Here is a 19,401-nt window from a genome sequence, read left to right as displayed (position 1 = left end):
GCTTGATGTCGTCCATGAACATCAGATGGTTGATTTTGTTGCCTCTTTTCTTGAGTTGGTACCCGGCATCCATCTTCTGTAGTACTTTTGTCATGGGAATCATGGCTATCTACGAAGAGTAGTGGGGACAGTGAGTCGCCCTGGAAGATCCCTCTCCTGATATTAACCTCTGCTAGTCTTATTCCAGAGCTTGTAAGTATTGTATTCCAGTTGCGCATTGTATTTTTGAGGAAACTGATGGTATTTTCCTCTGCCCCATATATTTTCAGCCATTCTATTAGCCATGTGTGTGGTATCATGTCGAAGGCTTTCTTATAGTCTATCCATGCCATGCTTAGGTTGGTTTTCCTTCTCCTACTGTTCTTCATTACCATTTTGTCTATCAGGAGCTGGTCTTTTGTGCCCCTACACTTCCTTCTGCAGCCTTTCTGTTGGTGGGGGATGGTGTTTGTCTCCTCTAGGTAGTTGTATAGCCTTTCACTGATGATACCTGTTAGTAACTTCCACCATTATTGGTAGGCATGGTTGATAGGCCTGTAGTTACTGGCTATATTTCCCTTACTCTTGTCTTTTTGTACTAAGGATGTTCTTCCCGTGGTCATCCATTTGGGTGCTTGGTGATTTGAGATACAATGCTGGAGTTGTTCTGCTATTCGTGGGTGTAGGGCCTTGAAGTTTTTGAGCCAGTATCCATGGACTTCATCGGGACCTGGGGCTTTCCAGTTTGGCATTTTCTTTAGTTGGTGTCTGACTCTGTCTGTCGTGATCTCTGTGAATCTTTGTTTTATTCTCCCTGTTTCTTCTTCCTTGACTTCCTGGAGCCATGTTGCATGTTTGTTGTGTGATACCGGATTGCTCCATATGTTTTCCCAGAGTCTCTTACTTGGTTCGGCTTCAGGAATTTCTGGGTGGTTGTCTTCCCCTCTTAGTTGGCTGTATAGTCTTTTCTGGTTGGTTCCGAATAGTTTGTTTTGTTGGTATCCCTTATTCCTGTTCATGTACCGTTGGATCTTATGTGCTTTGGCCTTAAGCCTCTGTTTTACATCTTCTATTGTGTTGTTTAGTCCCCTCTCTTGTACTTTGTATTTCTCGTTGAGTTCCTCCCTTGTTTTCTTGCTTCTTAGCCTTTTTTCTGCCATCTCGTTCAGTTTACTCAAGTCAGATCTCATCACCATGATTTGCTTTTCCAGGCGCCTTTTCCAAGGAGGTTGCTGTTTTGGTTTCTGTTGGGTTGGTTGTGACGGTGGTGTTGGTGTTCGAATCCCCATCAGTTCTGCTACTAATCTTGCTCCTGCATATGTCAAGTTATTTGTTTCTGTGATACTGGTGGTGTGTATTATGCCCATTATTTCATTGACCTCACTTGTTTTCTCCCTTAATTTCTTGGTGTTGTAGGCTTATTATTATTATTATTATTATTATTATTATTATTATTATTATTATTATTATTATTATTATTACTGGATCCTGCTTAGTTAGTGACTGCCAAGGGGTTTCCATTTTGATAGTAAATCTAATGATTATATTATTCTTCTGAATAATAATAATAATAATAATAATAATAAAATAATAATAATAAAATAATAATAATAAAGCTACCAGATGGGAGCAACATCAAACACATAGATGAGACAGGATACAAATATCTGGGAATAATGGAAGGAGGGGATATAAAACACCAAGAGATGAAGGACACGATCAGGGACGAATATATGCAGAGACTCAAGGCGATACTCAAGTCAAAACTCAACGCCGGAAATATGATAAAAGCCATAAACACATGGGCAGTGCCAGTAATCAGATACAGCGCAGGAATAGTGGAATGGACGAAGACAGAACTTTGCAGCATAGACCAGAAAGCTAGGAAACATATGACAATACACAACGAAGGAGGGAGAGGACTACTAAGTATAGAGGACTGCGCCAATATCGAGAACAGAGCACTGAGGCAATATCTGAAAACCAGTGAAGACGAGTGGCTAAAGAGTGCATGGGAAGAAGGACTAATAAAAGAAGACGAAGACCCAGAAATATACAGAGACAGGAGAATGACAGACAGAACAGAGGACTGGCACAACAAACCAATGCACGGACAATACATGAGACAGACTAAAGAACTAGCCAGCGATGACACATGGCAGTGGCTACAGAGGGGAGAGCTAAAGAAGGAAACTGAAGGAATGATAACAGCGGCACAAGATCAGGCCCTAAGAACCAGATATGTTCAAAGAACGATAGACGGAAATAATATCTCCCCCATATGTAGGAAGTGAAATACGAAAAATGAAACCATAAACCACATAGCAAGCGAATGCCCGGCACTTGCACAGAACCAGTACAAAAAGAGGCATGATTCAGTGGCAAAAGCCCTCCACTGGAGCCTGTGCAAGAAACATCAGCTACCTTGCAGTAATAAGTGGTACGAGCACCAACCTGAGGGAGTGATAGAAAACGATCAGGCAAAGATCCTCTGGGACTATGGTATCAGAACGGATAGGGTGATACGTGCAAACAGACCAGACGTGACGTTGATTGACAAAGTCGAGAAGAAAGTATCACTCATTGATGTCGCAATACCATGGGACACCAGAGTTGAAGAGAAAGAGAGGGAAAAAATGGATAAGTATCAAGATCTGAAAATAGAAATAAGAAGGATATGGGATATGCCAGTGGAAATCGTACCCATAATCATAGGAGCACTAGGCACGATCCCAAGATCCCTGAAAAGGAATCTAGAAAAACTAGAGGCTGAAGTAGCTCCAGGACTCATGCAGAAGAGTGTGATCCTAGAAACGGCACACATAGTAAGAAAAGTGATGGACTCCTAAGGAGGCAGGATGCAACCCGGAACCCCACACTATAAATACCACCCAGTCGAATTGGAGGACTGTGATAAAGCAAAAAAAAAAATAATAATAATAATAATAATAATAATAATATGCTGGAAGTAAACCCTCTTTTAAACATGTTTTATTAAAAGTAATTGCTGCCTCAGCTGCATTAATTTTATACAGGTTCTTCTCTATTTTTCTAATTATTGCTTTCTCATTGTTGCTTAAACTGGTGAGCAACGCACCGAAGGTTGACATATCTCAATTAGGTAGAACGATTGGATTTTATTGGTAAAAATTCCAGTCGGGGTAGTCAAATTTTCGGGTATATCCCGTAGAGTTTATTACAGATAGAATTGATGTTAAATTCTATTTCTTTTCTATTCTTTCTATTCCTTTCCGGACGTTTCGTCTGAATAAACCTCAGACATCCTCTTGGGCGGAGGTGTGTGAAGGACTGAAGTGAGAAGGTGAGTCCAGCTGCTTATATTGCGGTGGCGCCAATGAAAAGGCAGCGGCACGACGCCCCCCGCTGCGCCACCGCAATATAAGCAGCTGGACTCACCTTCTCACTTCAGTCCTTCACACACCTCCGCCCAAGAGGATGTCTGAGGTTTATTCAGACGAAACGTCCGGAAAGGAATAGAAAGAATAGAAAAGAAATAGAATTTAACATCAATTCTATCTGTAATAAACTCTACGGGATATACCCGAAAATTTGACTACCCCGACTGGAATTTTTACCAATAAAATCCAATCGTTCTACCTAATTGAGATATGTCAACCTTCGGTGCGTTGCTCACCAGTTTAAGCAACAATGAGAAAGCAATAATTAGAAAAATAGAGAAGAACCTGTATAAAATTAATGCAGCTGAGGCAGCAATTACTTTTAATAAAATAATAATAATAATAATAATAATTCCTAGATAGTGACCCTCCCCAAAGGTTTTCGGGAGGTTGTTAGCTAGGACTAATATTTCTTGGGGGTCATTCTCTTTATGGTATTTGATACAGCATTTTGTTTTTTTTTCCGGTCATACCTTCTACTGAACACGCCTTTGCAAATGTGGATAAATTGTTATTATTATTATTATTATTATTATTATTATTATTATTATTATTATTATTATTATTATTATTATTATTATTATTATTATTATTATTATTATTCAGAAGATTATACAACATTTTGGATTTATTATTATTATTATTATTATTATTATTATTATTATATAACCATTTGATTTACTATCAAAATGGATCAACTGAATACCTCTCTGACCTGGAAAATAACGTTGGAATAATAGTTGTTTCTCGAAGTTGGGTGGTGTAACAAGGAAATGTCATTTACCCTTACCTATTTAATGAAATAAAAAAAAAAAAATTTAAAACTTCGCATTGTCCCCATTCGATGCCCAGCGCCCATTTAAACGATCATGGGTATCTCAGTATCCAAAGCTGTACTGTATACATGCGCAGAAGTGTACAAATTCACATCCAACTGCGCATCCTTCCAATTCAGGTTCTGAATGGATGCCCAAGCACGACGGTGGAAGGGTGGTCGTCACGACCTGGCTCTTTGCCTCCCTGGTCTTCATGTCGTCCTACGGAGGCATCCTGACCGCTATGCTGACCGTCCCGAGGGTCGTCATTCCAATAGACTCCGCGAAGGACCTGGTGAGGCAATCCGCCCTTCCCTGGAGGCTCGAGGCTGGGACCATGATGGTGACGTACCTCAAGGTAACTTTTAGGATTAATCTGTTTAATTATGTTTTCCTGTGAAGTATTACTTTACTGAACTTGTCAGCATCAGAGTGATATAACATTAATTTTGTACGCTGACGGACGCACATTTTAGAATTTGACAGCTTATAAATCAACACACACCTTTTAGAATTTGACAGCTTATGTATTAACACACACTTTTTAGAATTTGACAGCTTATGTATTAACACACTTTTTAGAATTTGACAGCTTATAAATTAACACACACTTTTTAGAATTTGACGGCTTATAAAATAACAAAAACTTTTCAGAATTTGATAGCTTATAAATTAACACACACCTTTCAGAAATTGACAGCTTATAAATTAACACACACATTTTAGAATTTGACAGCTTATAAATCAACAAACCTTTTAGAATTTGTCAGCTAATATAAATCAACACACCTTTTAGAATTTTGAACTAGCAATTTTAAATCACAAAACACAAAACCTTTTAGAATTTCAACAACACACCTTTTTAGAATTTGACGGCTTATGAATTAATACACACTTTTTAGAATTTGACAGCTTCTAAATTAACACAAACCTTTTAGAATTTGACAGCTTATGAATTAACACACACTTTTTAGAATTTGACAGCTTCTAAATTAACACACACCTTTTAGAATTTGACAGCTTATGAATTAACACACACCTGTTAGAATTTGACAGATTATAAATCAACACACATTTTAGAATTTGACAGCTAATAAATGAACACACACCTTTTGGAATTTGATAGATAATAAATAAACACACACCTTTTGGAATTTGATAGCTACTAAATTAACACACACCTTTTAGAATTCGACAGCTAATAAATTAACAATATCTAAGCATTGGCAACTCTGAAAATATTTCTCAAAAGACACTACTTATTCACTCTCCAACCAAATATTAGTGGAATTCAGTTGCTAATACAGAAACATGTAGAACTTCATTTAAAGGCTTTAAAATTATTCTGCAACATAGTACATACGTAAATAGCCACATGAAAGGTGAAAAATCACCTTTCATGTGGCTATTTACGTACATATTTGTCACGTGCTGTTTGGTGACTTATTGCTAACATAATACATGTGATATACAATATACACGCACACATGTATATATATGTGTGTGTGTGCATATACACACAAACCAATCCATATATATATATATATATATATATATATATATATATATATATATATATATATATATATAAAGCTTTCAGAAAAAATAAAATAAAAATAGCCAAGGGCTTCATCTATCTCAGTGGTTCCCAACCTTTTTTATTTTTTTAATTATTCTTTTTTTTTTGTGGTCATGAAGACCTACACATCCTCTAAAATCCTGGTGCTACACCTTGTGGTGATGTACTATAATTCTTATATATTCACTAGCCATTAACTTGGTTTAAACATTCTCGAATTGGTGGCTCCCCCCCCCCCTTTTAAAAATCAAATGACCCCTAGGTACTCCTTAAAATAGGGAGTACTCCCTAGTTTAAGAAAGCTTCCACTACTATATATGGACAATTTTACAAATCTGCACAGTAGACTTCTGAGTAATACGGAGACTTAATATTTAAATTGATGCATCATTTACCAGTTCGGTTTTAATCCCAGGGTATTATTAGACTTTTTTCTAAGGTCACTCGACGCATAGTACTACATTCTTCCCGGGCAGTTTTTCTTTATCTCGCCTTTTGGAAACATACCAAGTAACTAAAGGTTTGAGTAATAACAAATTAAATACGCCAAAGAACAAATAACTCTACAATTAAAATTACAAAAGCACTTAGAAAATCACTATTTCTTTATTTTGCCTTTTGACACATACCAATTCGTTAAAAGGTTGAGTAAAAATAAATGAAACACGGCAAAGAAATAAATAAATCTACAATTTCAATTGCAAAGCACTTAGAAAATCAATATTTCGTTATTTCGCTTTTTAGAAACATACCGTGTAACTAAAAGTTTAGGTAAAAACAAATTAAATACGTCAAAAAAACAAATAAATCTACAATTTCAATTGCAAAGCACTTAGAAAAATCCTACACTGATATTTTATAAAACAATGAAACATCGTCCTTTATCTTAAAAAATAAAAAACATGAACAAAAATCTCATTCGTGATGAATGCTAAACTGAAATATCAAAGAATTTTTTTTATTAAGAAAAAACAAAAATAAGTACGTAAAAAAAATAAATCTACAATTTCAATTGCAAAGCACTTAGAAAAATACTACACTGAAATTTTTTAAAGCAATGAAATATCGCCCTTTATCTTCAAAAGAAAAACATTTCTCATTCGAGATGAACGTTAAACTGAAAGATTAAATATTTATTATTATTATTATTATTATTATTATTATTATTATTATTATTATTATTATTATTATTATTATTATTATTATTATTATTATTATTATTATTATTATGATATTTTATAAAACAATGAAATATCGTCCTTTATCTTAAAAAAAAACATATACCATTCGAGAAGAACGCTAAACTGAAAGATTAAAGAAATTTTTTTCTATTATTATTATTAAGATTAACTTGAGACAAACTAGTGACCCATCTTTCTACTCGTTCATCTCAGGAATCCGAGGATCCTATCAAACGGCAGGTTCACACGAAAATGGAAGGGACGATGGTCAGCTGCTGGAGGTCACGACAAGACTTCGTCGACGGGAAGTATGCCGGGATCTGCGACTACACGGCCATGAAGACGATCATGTCTTGGGATTTCAGGTTAGTGGGTAGACAGGAATGATAAGTCTATAGATAAAGTTGCAAAGTATGATAGTTCAAATAATTAGTTTTTTCATGAGTTTTTCTCAAGTTAATCTTGATAAAAAAAAAAAAAACCTGCGAAATACTGAAATGTTTCAAATAGTTTTTAACTTGGAAGGGGACGGAGCCGGGGGTGGTCCTTCCTCCATTATTTCGTATAAAAAATTATATTTAGATGGGGAATACGTTAACAAATTTGTAAATAATTCAAAATCATTGTCAATTATTTTCCGCCATAAATGTGTAAATTTGTAAATAATTAAAAATCAATGTAAATTATTTTTTTCCATAAATGTGTAAATTTGTAAATAATTCTAAATCATTGTCAATTATTTTTCTCCATAAATGTGTAAATTTGTCAGCAATTCAAAATCACTGTAAAATTAATTTTCTCCATAAACGTGTAAATATGTAAACAATTCAAAATCATGGTAAATTATTTTTCTCCATAAATGTGTACATTTGTAATTAATTCAAAATCCTTGTTAATTGTCGTTCACCATATATGTGAATATTTGTAAATAATTCAAAATCATTGCTAATTATTTTTCTCCATAATTGTGTAAATTTGTAAGTAACTCTAAATTATCATAAACTTTCAAAATCATTGTCAATTATTGTTCTAAATAAAGGTTTAAATTTTAAACAATTCAAAATCATTGAAAATATATTTCTCCATAAATGTAAATATTTGTAAACAACCAATGTCAAGTTTATTTCTATTTTTTAAATAAACATTTATAAAAAACGTTACCATGTGTACCGGAGTTGCATATTTTAATATTAACAAACAAAATAATCATTATGACAATAATACCCGTTACGTGTGTATAATGATACTAAAAAATCCATGAGATATAATGTTTCCATATTCGAGTCCATCGAACTCTTTATAGAAAAATGACTTTTTGTGTCAGTTAAATAAGAACTTTATACGTCAACTAACCTGTTTAATTACTATTTTGCAGTACATCGGGTTCGTGTCATCTGTACATATCCAAAGAGATAGTCTACAGTGGAGGAATACTGTCGGTAGCATTCAAAACGAATTCGACTTACATGCACGCAGCTGATCGTCTGTAAGTATATAAGAAAAAAAAATCTGATTAAGACATTCAACAAATTTCCCATTTTCCGAATCTACAATAGTCACAATATACAAAGTACCTATTACAATAATTGTGACAAGAATTTAAAGACCTTCCTAATATATACATATATAATATATATAAAATAAATAAATATATATATATATATATTATATATATATAATATATATATATATATATATATATATATATATATATATAGTATATATATATATATATATATATACACATATGTATACATAATATATGCATATAGATAAATATATAAATATATATATATATGTATATATATATATATATATATATATATATATAAATATATATATATATATATTTAAGTATACAAATATATATATATATATAAACGCATACAGGAGTGCATTTACTTAATAAATCATTCGTCTCAATTCCTATTCTTGTCTCCAAATCCACGGTAACGGAAGGCTGCTGTCGCTGAAGGAATCGGGCATCTTCGACAAATGGCTGAACGACCAGTTCACCAACACGACCGAGTGTCTACGACCTCCCTCCGCCGATAAAGGGAACAAGATGTCCGCCCTGGGACTGGAATCGTTGGCCGGGATATTCATCCTCTTGGTTGTCGGTGGTTATCACAGATTGTTTGAGTTACCCCTTCAATGCGTCACGAATCCCCCTATTTGTCTGTGGCGTTCCTAAGGCCTGCTTTTAACCCTACTTCATTTGACGTCACTAGATCTATCAACATTTTTCCTTGTTACTTGGGTCATTTCTTACTAATAACCGCGTCGCTTGCTTTAAAAAAAATCATAAAAAACTATGAATGTTACAGTGATATCAACTATTCGTTGCTATTTGTCAGGGAAAGATTACTATTTAATTGCTCAATTTCAAAACCCCTTAAATTCTTTGTGCATATATATATATATATATATATATATATATATATATATATATATATATATATATATATATATATGACTGGTAAAAGTGTTCTGTAACAACAGAATTCCATCTAATAAAAGGAGCCCATAAAAAACACCAAAATGTTAGAGAGAAAAGTACTATATTTCAGAGACTGCTGTCTCTCTCTTCAGGTATATGAATGAGAAAAGTTTACAGAAAAGGTGGTATTTATACCAAGAGATTCGTCCACAAGTAAGCAGCGGGGGTGACCTAAATTGGCTTACTTGTGGACGAATCTCTTGGTATAAATACCACCTTTTCTGTAAACTTTTCTCATTCATATACCTGAAGAGAGAGACAGCAGTCTCTGAAATATAGTACTTTTCTCTCTACATTTTGGTGTTTTTATGGGCTCCTTTTATTAGATATATATATATATATATATATATATATATATATATATATAATATATATATATATATATGTGTGTGTGTGTGTGTGTGTGTGTGTGTGTGTGTATACACACACACACACACACACACATATATATATATATATATATATATATATATATATATATATATATATATATATATATATATATATATATATATATATATATATATATATATGTGTGTGTATGTATTATTGTATGTATGTTTGTGTGTGTGTGGGTGCAACATTATAATTTTTCTCTCCCTTTCACAGGGCTTACTGTAGGCTCATTTGCTTTCGTCTTGGAACTGTTAATTCACTGTTAACAGGAAATAAGGAAAAACCGGCGATGGACAAAGCAGGTATATGAACGAGGACTTCTACCACTGGCAAAGATTTTCGATTTTATTGCATTAATTATTTGCATCTTTCCAAATAAAAGTAACGACCATCTTGTGAAGTCTTTTTAATAAAAGATCCCTAAGTCAAAAATCTACTGAATGAAGCCAAAACCATTAAACAATTTATTACAGTATATTTACATCCACATAGATCTACTTCCACAGAAATAGGAAGTGATTATTGCTAATTTTAACCTTTTAGAATTTTGGTTTTCAAAAGCAAGTAAACTAAACGTGGAAAATATTACATTTTTTTAGCCAAAGGAGTATCTCTGACAGTTGTAATAATGCAAATTTAGAGAGCTTAGCATAGGTGATATGGTAGAGCATTGTGAGACGGTTCTGTTATGTGGAAGGAATGGATCATGAGTGGTTTGTTTGTTTGTTTGTTTGTATGGTGTTTTTGACGCCACATGGAACCAGTGGTTATTCAGCAACGGGACCAACGGCTTTACGTAACTTCCAAACCACGTCGAAAGCGAACTTCTATCACCAGAAATACACATCTCTCACCCCTCAGTGGAATGTCCGAGAGTCGAACTCGATGACTGAGTGGTGAAAAGGGAGTATACTTCAAAGGTGTTAGAAGGGAAGAGGAATGGAATGTCTATAGAAGGTTGGACAGATCGCAAAAGGAAAATGTCTGTAAAGGAAGGACCTTTATATTTAGGTATCGCTAGAACATCTGCAAGAGATGGATGGGTAAAGTATACGTGTAGGATTAGGTCAACCTATTGTTGGCTTCTATGCGGGTGTATGCAATGGCTAACGTTGCTGAATTTCTACTATACACAGGGTCACATCCACGATTCCACATTCGATATAGGAATGTGGTATATGACCGTTTTGCTGGTTTTAATTATAGGAATGTGGTATTGTCTGTTTGGCTTCGTTTTCTCTAGAACTTTCCATCCTTCCCGTCCGCCCGTTTGGAGAAACGTATCAACGTCAAAAATGTTTTTCTAAGTATATGGTTTTCTACGCCAAAACGCGTAACGCACTGTTGACACATTTCATTCTAAAATACATAAAACTGTCTCGTTAATCAATTCTGTATATATTTGTAGAATGACAAACAAGTGAAGGAAAACAGCAATGGACCACCTTAACTTAAATCACTCCAGATGACCTTTCAATAATGTCTTTAGTCAATCGAAGTTCAAGATACCCCTAAGAAATGGTCGATTAACTTGAGCGGCTGCCAGATTGACAGGTCACACGTGTTAAACACATCAATAATTGATACTTGAAACTCGTCTGTATTTTTCGAAAGAGCTTCAAGAAGTATTGGCTCATTCTTTGATTTATATCGTCGTTACTATAGTAGATTCACATCAACCGTGCATTTGATGTCCAGACCAGTCACATACGACTCTCCTGATTGGTTATTGATAAGCCAATCACAGGGCTGGAAACTCTCAGTCTCTCGAGAGAGTTCACATAGGCAGGATGTATGTTCCATCTCTCCTAAGGAGTTTCCAGCCTTGTGACTGGTTTATCAACAGCCAGTCAGGAGCGTCGTAAGGGACTGGCCTAGACGTCAAATGCACGGTTGATGTGAATCTACTATATATTACTTCAGCTATTATAGCCATGTCATTTTCACTCTCTCTCTCTCTCTCTCTCTCTCTCTCTCTCTCTCTCTCTCTCTCTCTCTCTGTGAGAGGGAGGAAGAGGAGAAGAGGCTCGGGGGAGGTAGGGAGATCCCACTCCTCTCTTTCTGTACTCAGCTCCTTCCTCTTCTTGTCCTCTCTCTCTCTCTCTCTCTCTCTCTCTCTCTCTCTCTCATCTGAGGAATATATCAGGAGTGAGCGTAGATGTGTTTAAGAATAAGCTCGACAAATATCTAAACTGCATTCCAGACCATCCAAGATTGGAAGATGCAAAATATACCGGAAGATGTACTAGCAACTCTCTGGTAGTTATTAAAGGTGCCTCACACTGAGGGACCTGGGGCAACCCGGACAAGAGGTAAGGTCTGTAAGGTCTGTAAGGTCTCTGTCTCCTTTCTCTCTCTCTCTCTCTCTATCTCTCTGTGAGATGTAGGAAGAGAAGAGCCTCTGGGGAGCTAGGGTGGGTCTCACCCCTCCTTTCTGTCCTCAGCTTCTTCTCTCTCCTCTCTCTCTCTCTCTCTCTCTCTCTCTCAGAGAGAGAGACCTTACCTTACAGACCTTACATCTTGTTCGGGTTGCCCCAGGTCCCTCAGTGTGAGGCACCTCTAATGTCTACCAGAGAGTTGCTAGTGCATCTTCCGGTATATTTTGCATCTTTCAATCTTGGATGGTCTGGGATGCAGTTTAGATATTTGTCGAGCTTATTATTAACCACATCTACGCTCACTCCTGATATATTCCTCAGATGAGCTGGCAACGCATTGAATAGACGCTGCAGTGGATCAATGTCCTGTGTGCTTTCCTTATTTTTCCTGGTATAGTTGTGGGCACTATTAATCTACCTCTGATTGCTCTTTCTGATATTTTTAGCTCCATGATGTTTCCGGCAATTCCTTCTATCTGTTTCCATGCCTGAATTATCACGTAGCGTTCTCTTCTCCTTTCTAAACTATATAATTTTAAGGATTGTAGTCTTTCCTAGTAATCAAGATTCTTAACTTCTTCTATTCTAGCTGTAAAGGACCTTTGTACACTCTCTATTTGTGCAATATACTTTTGATAGTGTGGGTACCATATCATATTGCAATGTTCAAGTGGACTACGAACATATGTTTTATAAAGCATAATCATGTGTTCAGCTTTTCTTGTTTTGAAGTGCCGTAACAACATTCCCCTTTTTGCTTTACATTTTGCAAATAGAATTGCTATTTGATCATTGCATAACATGTTCCTATTCAACATCACACCAAGGTCTTTAACTGCTTCCTTATTTGTGATTTTCTAATTATTAGGTCCTCTATTTGCGCATAGCTTTCCTTCTCTGTCTCCATAATTTATTGATTCAAATTTATCAGAGTTAAATACTATCCTATTTACCTCTGCCCAATCATATACTTTGTTAAAGTCTCTTTGTAGAGCGTTCCTATCTTCATCACAAGTAATTTCTCTACTTATTCTTGTGTCATCGGCGAAACTACTCACTACCAAGTCCTCAACATTACTGTCTATGTCTGCAATCATAATAACAAACAGTAATGCAGCTAACACAGTACCTTGTGGCACACCGGATATTACCTTAGCTTCATCCGATTTCTCATCGTTTGCAATAACTATCTGTTTTCTGTTGTGTAAAAATTCTTTTAACCATCTTCCTACTTCATCCACTATATTATGTTTTCTAATTCTCTTCACTAATATATTATGATCTACCTTGTCAAAAGTTTTTGCAAAGTCTAGATAAACCACATCTGTTTCATTTCCGCTTTTCATATTTTTGTATATGTTCTCACGGTGGACTAACAGTTGGGTTTGTGTACTTTTTCCAGGTATGAAACCATGTTGTCCTTTATTAAACAAATTTTTTTATTAAATGTTTCATAATATTTTTCTTCATTACCCTTTCATACATTTTCATAATATGTGATGTTAGACTCACAGGCCTATAATTACTGCAGCTCCATTTTTAATTTCATTAATAGCCTGCACAATATCAGCTTCATTAATATCTATGTCTGCTAAATATTCATTATTTTCACCCCTTACTTCTATATCATTATCTTCATTATCAATTCTAGGGGAGAATTCTCTTTTATATCGTTCTTCCAGTATGTTGCATATTTCCTTTTTTTCATTCGTTAATCTCCCTTCAATTCTTAGAGGTCCTATTTCTATTCTTCTTTTATTCATCTTTTTTGCATACGTGTACAATAGTTTGGGGTTTTGCTCGATATTTACTAGGGTTTTTTTCTTCCAAGTCCCGTTTTTCATTTTCTTTTGATTGTATAATCTTTTGTTCTGCATTTTCTATCTTACTTTTTAGTTCTATAACTTTCCATGCATTTTTTTCTTTTGCAAGACCTTTTTTCCACTTTCTGATTTTCTGGAACAAGATCCTTCTGTCTCTTGGTATGCATGACTAATGTTTACTTTTCTTCTTCGGTATATATTTATCCACTATTTTCTCTAATATTTTATATAATATCTCCGTATTTACCCTTATATCATAACTTACGAAAATGATATCCCAATCTTTGTTTAATTCTTCATTTATTTCTAACCATTTTATATTTTTACTGTAGAAGTTGTATTTTCCATATCCTTCCCACTTTTTCATTTCTTCCTTATCTGTTTTCACTTGCTTTGGAATGGATTGTTAATTCTATGACATTATGGTCTGAAATACTCGCATTATAAAATACTATTTCTTTAAGATAATTCACCTCGTTCACAAATACTAGGTCTAAAGTATTTTCCTTTCTTTTTGGCAGGTGATTTATTTGTTGAATGTTGTATTCTAGTAGCATATCTAATAGCTTTTCGAATTGCCTCTTATCTTCTGCACTACTATACTCTCTTTCTTATATGTATAAATGCAACCACAATCTCCTATTCGTTCTTTCAAGTCTACGAAAGGAAAGTTAAAGTCTCCAGATAGGAGAATAGTCCAGTCCTTGTGATTTCTACATATATCATCCAATTTTTCTATTATTGTGTCAAACTCTTTGGTATTAGGGGGTCTATATATTGCTATGTTCATTAATTTTTCAGATTCAAATTCTACCGCTATTGGTTCACATTCTGAGTTACTATATTTCTCACATAATTTTCCTTGTTTTTTGTCTTTCCATATATTGCGGTTCCCCCTTGATTCCTATTTTTTCTATCTGATCTATAAGTTTGGAACCCTTTTATTTGATCGTCATTCCCAGTCTCTTGGGAATACCAGGTTTCACTTATACTCATTATATATATTTTCTTTTCAATTTGGGTTAGTTCTTCTAAGTACTCTATTTTTCTTTTTGAGTTACTCGTAACTAAACCCCGCGCATTCATCACTATAATGGTTTGCGTGTTTTCTCCTTCATTTAATATGGGTAATTATAAGGATTTTCCCACATCTCTTTCCTGTTCTGGTATGTTGTTCTTTTCTTCATTTCCAGAAATTCTGACATTAAAAAAATCCAACTTTTCCATAATATTTGATCTTCCTTCATCATAATTATTCATTTTGTGTCTGAATCTGCAATTTTCTCTGTATCTGCAATATCCTCTTGCATCGTACATACAGTATTTATCTCTTGAGCTGTATCTTGGGCTGTATCTTGGAGCTGATGCTTGGAAATTCTTTGCTGACACTCCATATCGTGGTGATGGCTTGCTTTTTTCCTTCATCTCATATTCTTTGTTCCTCTCTTTATTTGTTTCATTCTTATTTTGGATTTTATTATTTGATTGATTATTCATTTGATTTTGATTCATGGCTACAGGGTGCATATATTTACATTTTTTGTCGAACTTACATCCTTTTCCTTCTTTTAGGTTTTTGCATATTTTTGGATGTAGATCTACGCAATCATCCTCATAGCCGTCTAGGTATGCACATTTACCATAGATTTCATAGTTGTGACATACCTTTGGATGTTTGTAGTAACATCTTTCACCGAATCAGCAATTCCCTCTTTTCAAAAGGGTGCAGACTTTGTCTTTCTTGTCTATTTTTTCCTCTTTCCCATCAGTGTGCAGATCTGGGTACAGCCTCTTCGGGATTTTATTTTCTGTTGTCATGTCTTTTATTTCTTCGTATGTATGCTGCTTGATTGCCTCATATGTAGTATCGATGAGTATCTCTGCATCCATACTCTTGTCTTGTTCTTTGTTTTCCTTATTTTTTTCTGTCATTTCTTCTCTTCCGTTTTGTCTATCCATGATAGACATGTTGAGCAAAATATTCTGGTATCCTTCCTCATATCTTGCATTACTTCAGCACATTGAGGATGCGTTGGAATGTTCCATGGAGAACATTTTCTGATGAAGTTTTGTGGATTAACTATGCTATACCACACTTTACACAGTTTGCATGCTTTTGGCCTTCTTTTTCCTATTGCATCAATTAGGATATTCACAATGTTCACCTTTTTCATTTTCTTTGTCGGAATATGTTGATTGATGTCAATTTTCTTTATGAGTCTTGACCACTTGGATTTTATTTGGAACTTCTTCAATTATTTTCAAGATTTTTTCTGTTGATTTGTTCCAGTTTGAAGGATCATATCCTTCTAATATGTGTATGAATGTTTTTGTATCTTTTTGATTAGGGCTGTTGTTGTATTTCACTTGATAAACTAACTTAGTAGATGCTTTATCCTACTATTTTCACACTAATCTTATCACCGACAGTTCAATTTCCGGACGTATGTTAAACGCGTTATATCTGTTGATTAATCAGACTGTGCGAGGGAACGTCTCAACAAGCAAAATGGCACTGAGAGAGAGAGAGAGAGAGAGAGAGAGAGAGAGAAGTAAGAAGAAGAGAGCGAGAGAGAGCGAAGAAGAACAGAAGAAAGCTGAGGACAGAAAGGGAGGGGTGGGCGGACCTCCCTACCCTTCCCTGATCCCTACCGTCCTTTCCTCTCCTCACCTGTCCAAAGATAGAGAGAGAAGGGAGAGAGGAAAGAGAGTAGAGAGAGAGAGACCTTACAGACCTTACGGACCTTACAGTTCGTTCGGGTTGCCCCAGGTCCCTCAGTGTGAGGCACCTCTAATGTCTATCAGAGAGTTGCTAGTACATCTTCCGGTATATTTTGCATCTTCCAATCTTGGATGGTCTGGGATGCAGTTCAGATATTTGTCGAGCTTATTCTTAAACACATCTACGCTCACTCCTGATATATTCCTCAGATGAGCTGGCAACGCATTGAATAGACGCTGCATTATCGATGCTGGTGCGTAGTGGATTAATGTCCTGTGTGCTTTCCTTATTTTGTTTTTTCCTGGTATAGTTTTTGGGCACTATTAATCTACCTCTGCTTGCTCTTTCTGATATTTTTAGTTCATGGATGTTTCTGCTTTTTCCTTCTATCTGTTTCCATGCCTGAATTATCATGTAGCGTTCTCTTCTCCTTTCTAGACTATATAATTTTAAGGATTGTAGTCTTTTCCAGTAGTCAAGGTCTTTAACTTCTTCTATTCTAGCTGTAAAGGACCTTTGTACACTCTCTATTTGTGCAATATCCTTTTGATAGTGTGGGTACCATATCATATTGCAATATTCAAGTGGACTACGAACATATGTTTTATAAAGCATAATCATGTGTTCAGCTTTTTTTGTTTTGAAGTGTCGTAACAACATTCCCATTTTTGCTTTACATTTTGCCAAAAGAATTGCTATTTGATCTTTGCATAACATGTTCCTATTCATCATCACACCAAGGTCTTTAACTGCTTCCTTATTTGTGATTGTCTCATTATTAGGTCCCCTATATGCATATAGCTTTCTTTCTCTGTCTCCATAATTTATTGATTCAAATTTATCAGGAGTTAAATACCATCCTATTTACCTCTGCCCAATCATATACTTTGTTAAGGTCTCTTTTGTAGAGCGTTTTTTCCTATCCTTCATCACAAGTAATTTCTCTACTTATTCTTGTGTCATCGGCGAAACTACTCACTACCGAATCCTTAACATTACTGTCTATGTCTTCAATCATAATAACAAAAAGTATTGCAGCTAACACCGTACCTTGGTGGCACACCGGATATTACCTTGGCTTCATCCGATTTCTCGTCGTTGCAATAACTATCTGTTTTCTGTTGTGTAAAAATTCTTTTAACCATCTTCCTACTTTATCCACGATATTGTGTTTTCTAATTTTCTTCCCTAATATATTATGGTCTACTTTGTCAAAAGCTTTTGCAAAGTCTAGATAAACAACGTCTGTTCATTTTCCGCTTTTCATATTTTTGAATATGTTCTCACGGTGGACTAACAGTGGGTTTGGTGTACTTTTTTCCGGGTACGATACATGTTGTCCTTTATTATTAAAACAAATTATTTTTTTTTTTATTAAATGTTTCATAATTTTTTCTTCATTACCCTTTCATACACTTTCATAATATGTGATGTTAGACTCACAGGCCTATAATTACTTGCCTCTATTCTTGATCCACTTTTGAAAGTAGGGGTAATATATGCTAATTTGTGCTCATCATAAATCTTGCCTGTATCTACACTTTGTCTTAATAATATTGCAAGTGGCTTTGCGATAGAATAAACTACTTTCTTTAACAAAATAGCAGGCACTCCATCGGGCCCTGCAGCAGCTTCATTTTTAATTTCATTAATAGCCTGCACAATATCAGCTTCATTAATATCTATGTCGGCTAAATATTCACTATTTTCATCCCTTACTTCTATATCATTATCTTCATTATCTATTCTAGGGGTGAATTCTCTCTTATATCGTTCTGCCAATAAGTTGCATATTTCCTTTTTTTCATTCGTTAATCTCCTTCAATTCTTAGAGGGTCCTATTTCTATTCTTCTTTTATTCACTCATTCTTCGCATATGAGTATAATAGTTTGGGGTTTTGCTCGATATTTAATAGGGTTTTTTCTTCCAAGTCCCGTTTTTCATTTTCTTTTCGATTGTTTATAATCTTTTTGTTCTGCATTTTCTATCTTACTTTTTAGTTCTATAACTTTCCATGCATTTTTTCTTTTGCAAGACCTTTTTTCCACTTTCTGATTTTCTGGAACAAAGATCCTTCTGTCTCTTGGTATGCATGACTAATGTTTACTTTTCTTTCTTTCGGTATATATTTATCCACTATTTTCTCTAATATTTTATATAATATCTCCGTATTTACCCTATATCATCACTTACGAAAATGTTATCCCAATCTTTGTTTAATTCTTCATTATTTCTGACATTTTATATTTTTTACTGTAGAAGTTGTATTTTCCATATCCTTCCCACTTTTTCATGTCTTGCTTATCTCTGTTTTCACTTGCTTTGGAATGGACTGTTAATTCTATGACATTTATGGTCTGAAATCTCGCCATTATAAACTATTATTTCTTTAACATAATTCATCTCGTTCACAAATACTAGGTCAAAAGTATTTTCCTTTCTTGTTGGCAGGTGATTTCATTTGTTGAATGTTTATTCTAGTAGCATATCTAATAGCTTTTCGAATTGCCTCTTGTCTTCTGCACTACTATACTCTCTTTTTTATATGTATAAGTACATCCACAATCTCTATTCGTTCTTTCCAGTCTACGAAAGGAAAGTTAGTCTC

At 34.7% G+C, this 19,401-nt stretch overlaps 1 protein-coding gene across 1 annotated transcript in view; it reads left to right on the top strand.

Annotated features, from left to right (window-relative positions):
• LOC135210313 (glutamate receptor ionotropic, kainate 3-like) overlaps positions 1 to 9,237 on the top strand; it is a 17,812-nt gene extending 8,575 nt beyond the window's left edge. Inside the window, exons 5-8 of the mRNA XM_064243195.1 lie at positions 4,354 to 4,571; positions 7,187 to 7,338; positions 8,349 to 8,459; positions 8,933 to 9,237. Of these exons, the coding sequence (XP_064099265.1) occupies positions 4,354 to 4,571; positions 7,187 to 7,338; positions 8,349 to 8,459; positions 8,933 to 9,167 (716 nt within the window). The 3' untranslated portion in view covers positions 9,168 to 9,237. The remainder of the gene's footprint in view (positions 1 to 4,353; positions 4,572 to 7,186; positions 7,339 to 8,348; positions 8,460 to 8,932) is intronic.
• Positions 9,238 to 19,401: the final 10,164 nt, after the last annotated feature.

This window comes from Macrobrachium nipponense, chromosome 39, assembly GCF_015104395.2.
Source record: "Macrobrachium nipponense isolate FS-2020 chromosome 39, ASM1510439v2, whole genome shotgun sequence".
NCBI lineage: Eukaryota > Metazoa > Arthropoda > Malacostraca > Decapoda > Palaemonidae > Macrobrachium > Macrobrachium nipponense.
This window is presented reverse-complemented; position numbering and strand designations above follow the sequence as displayed.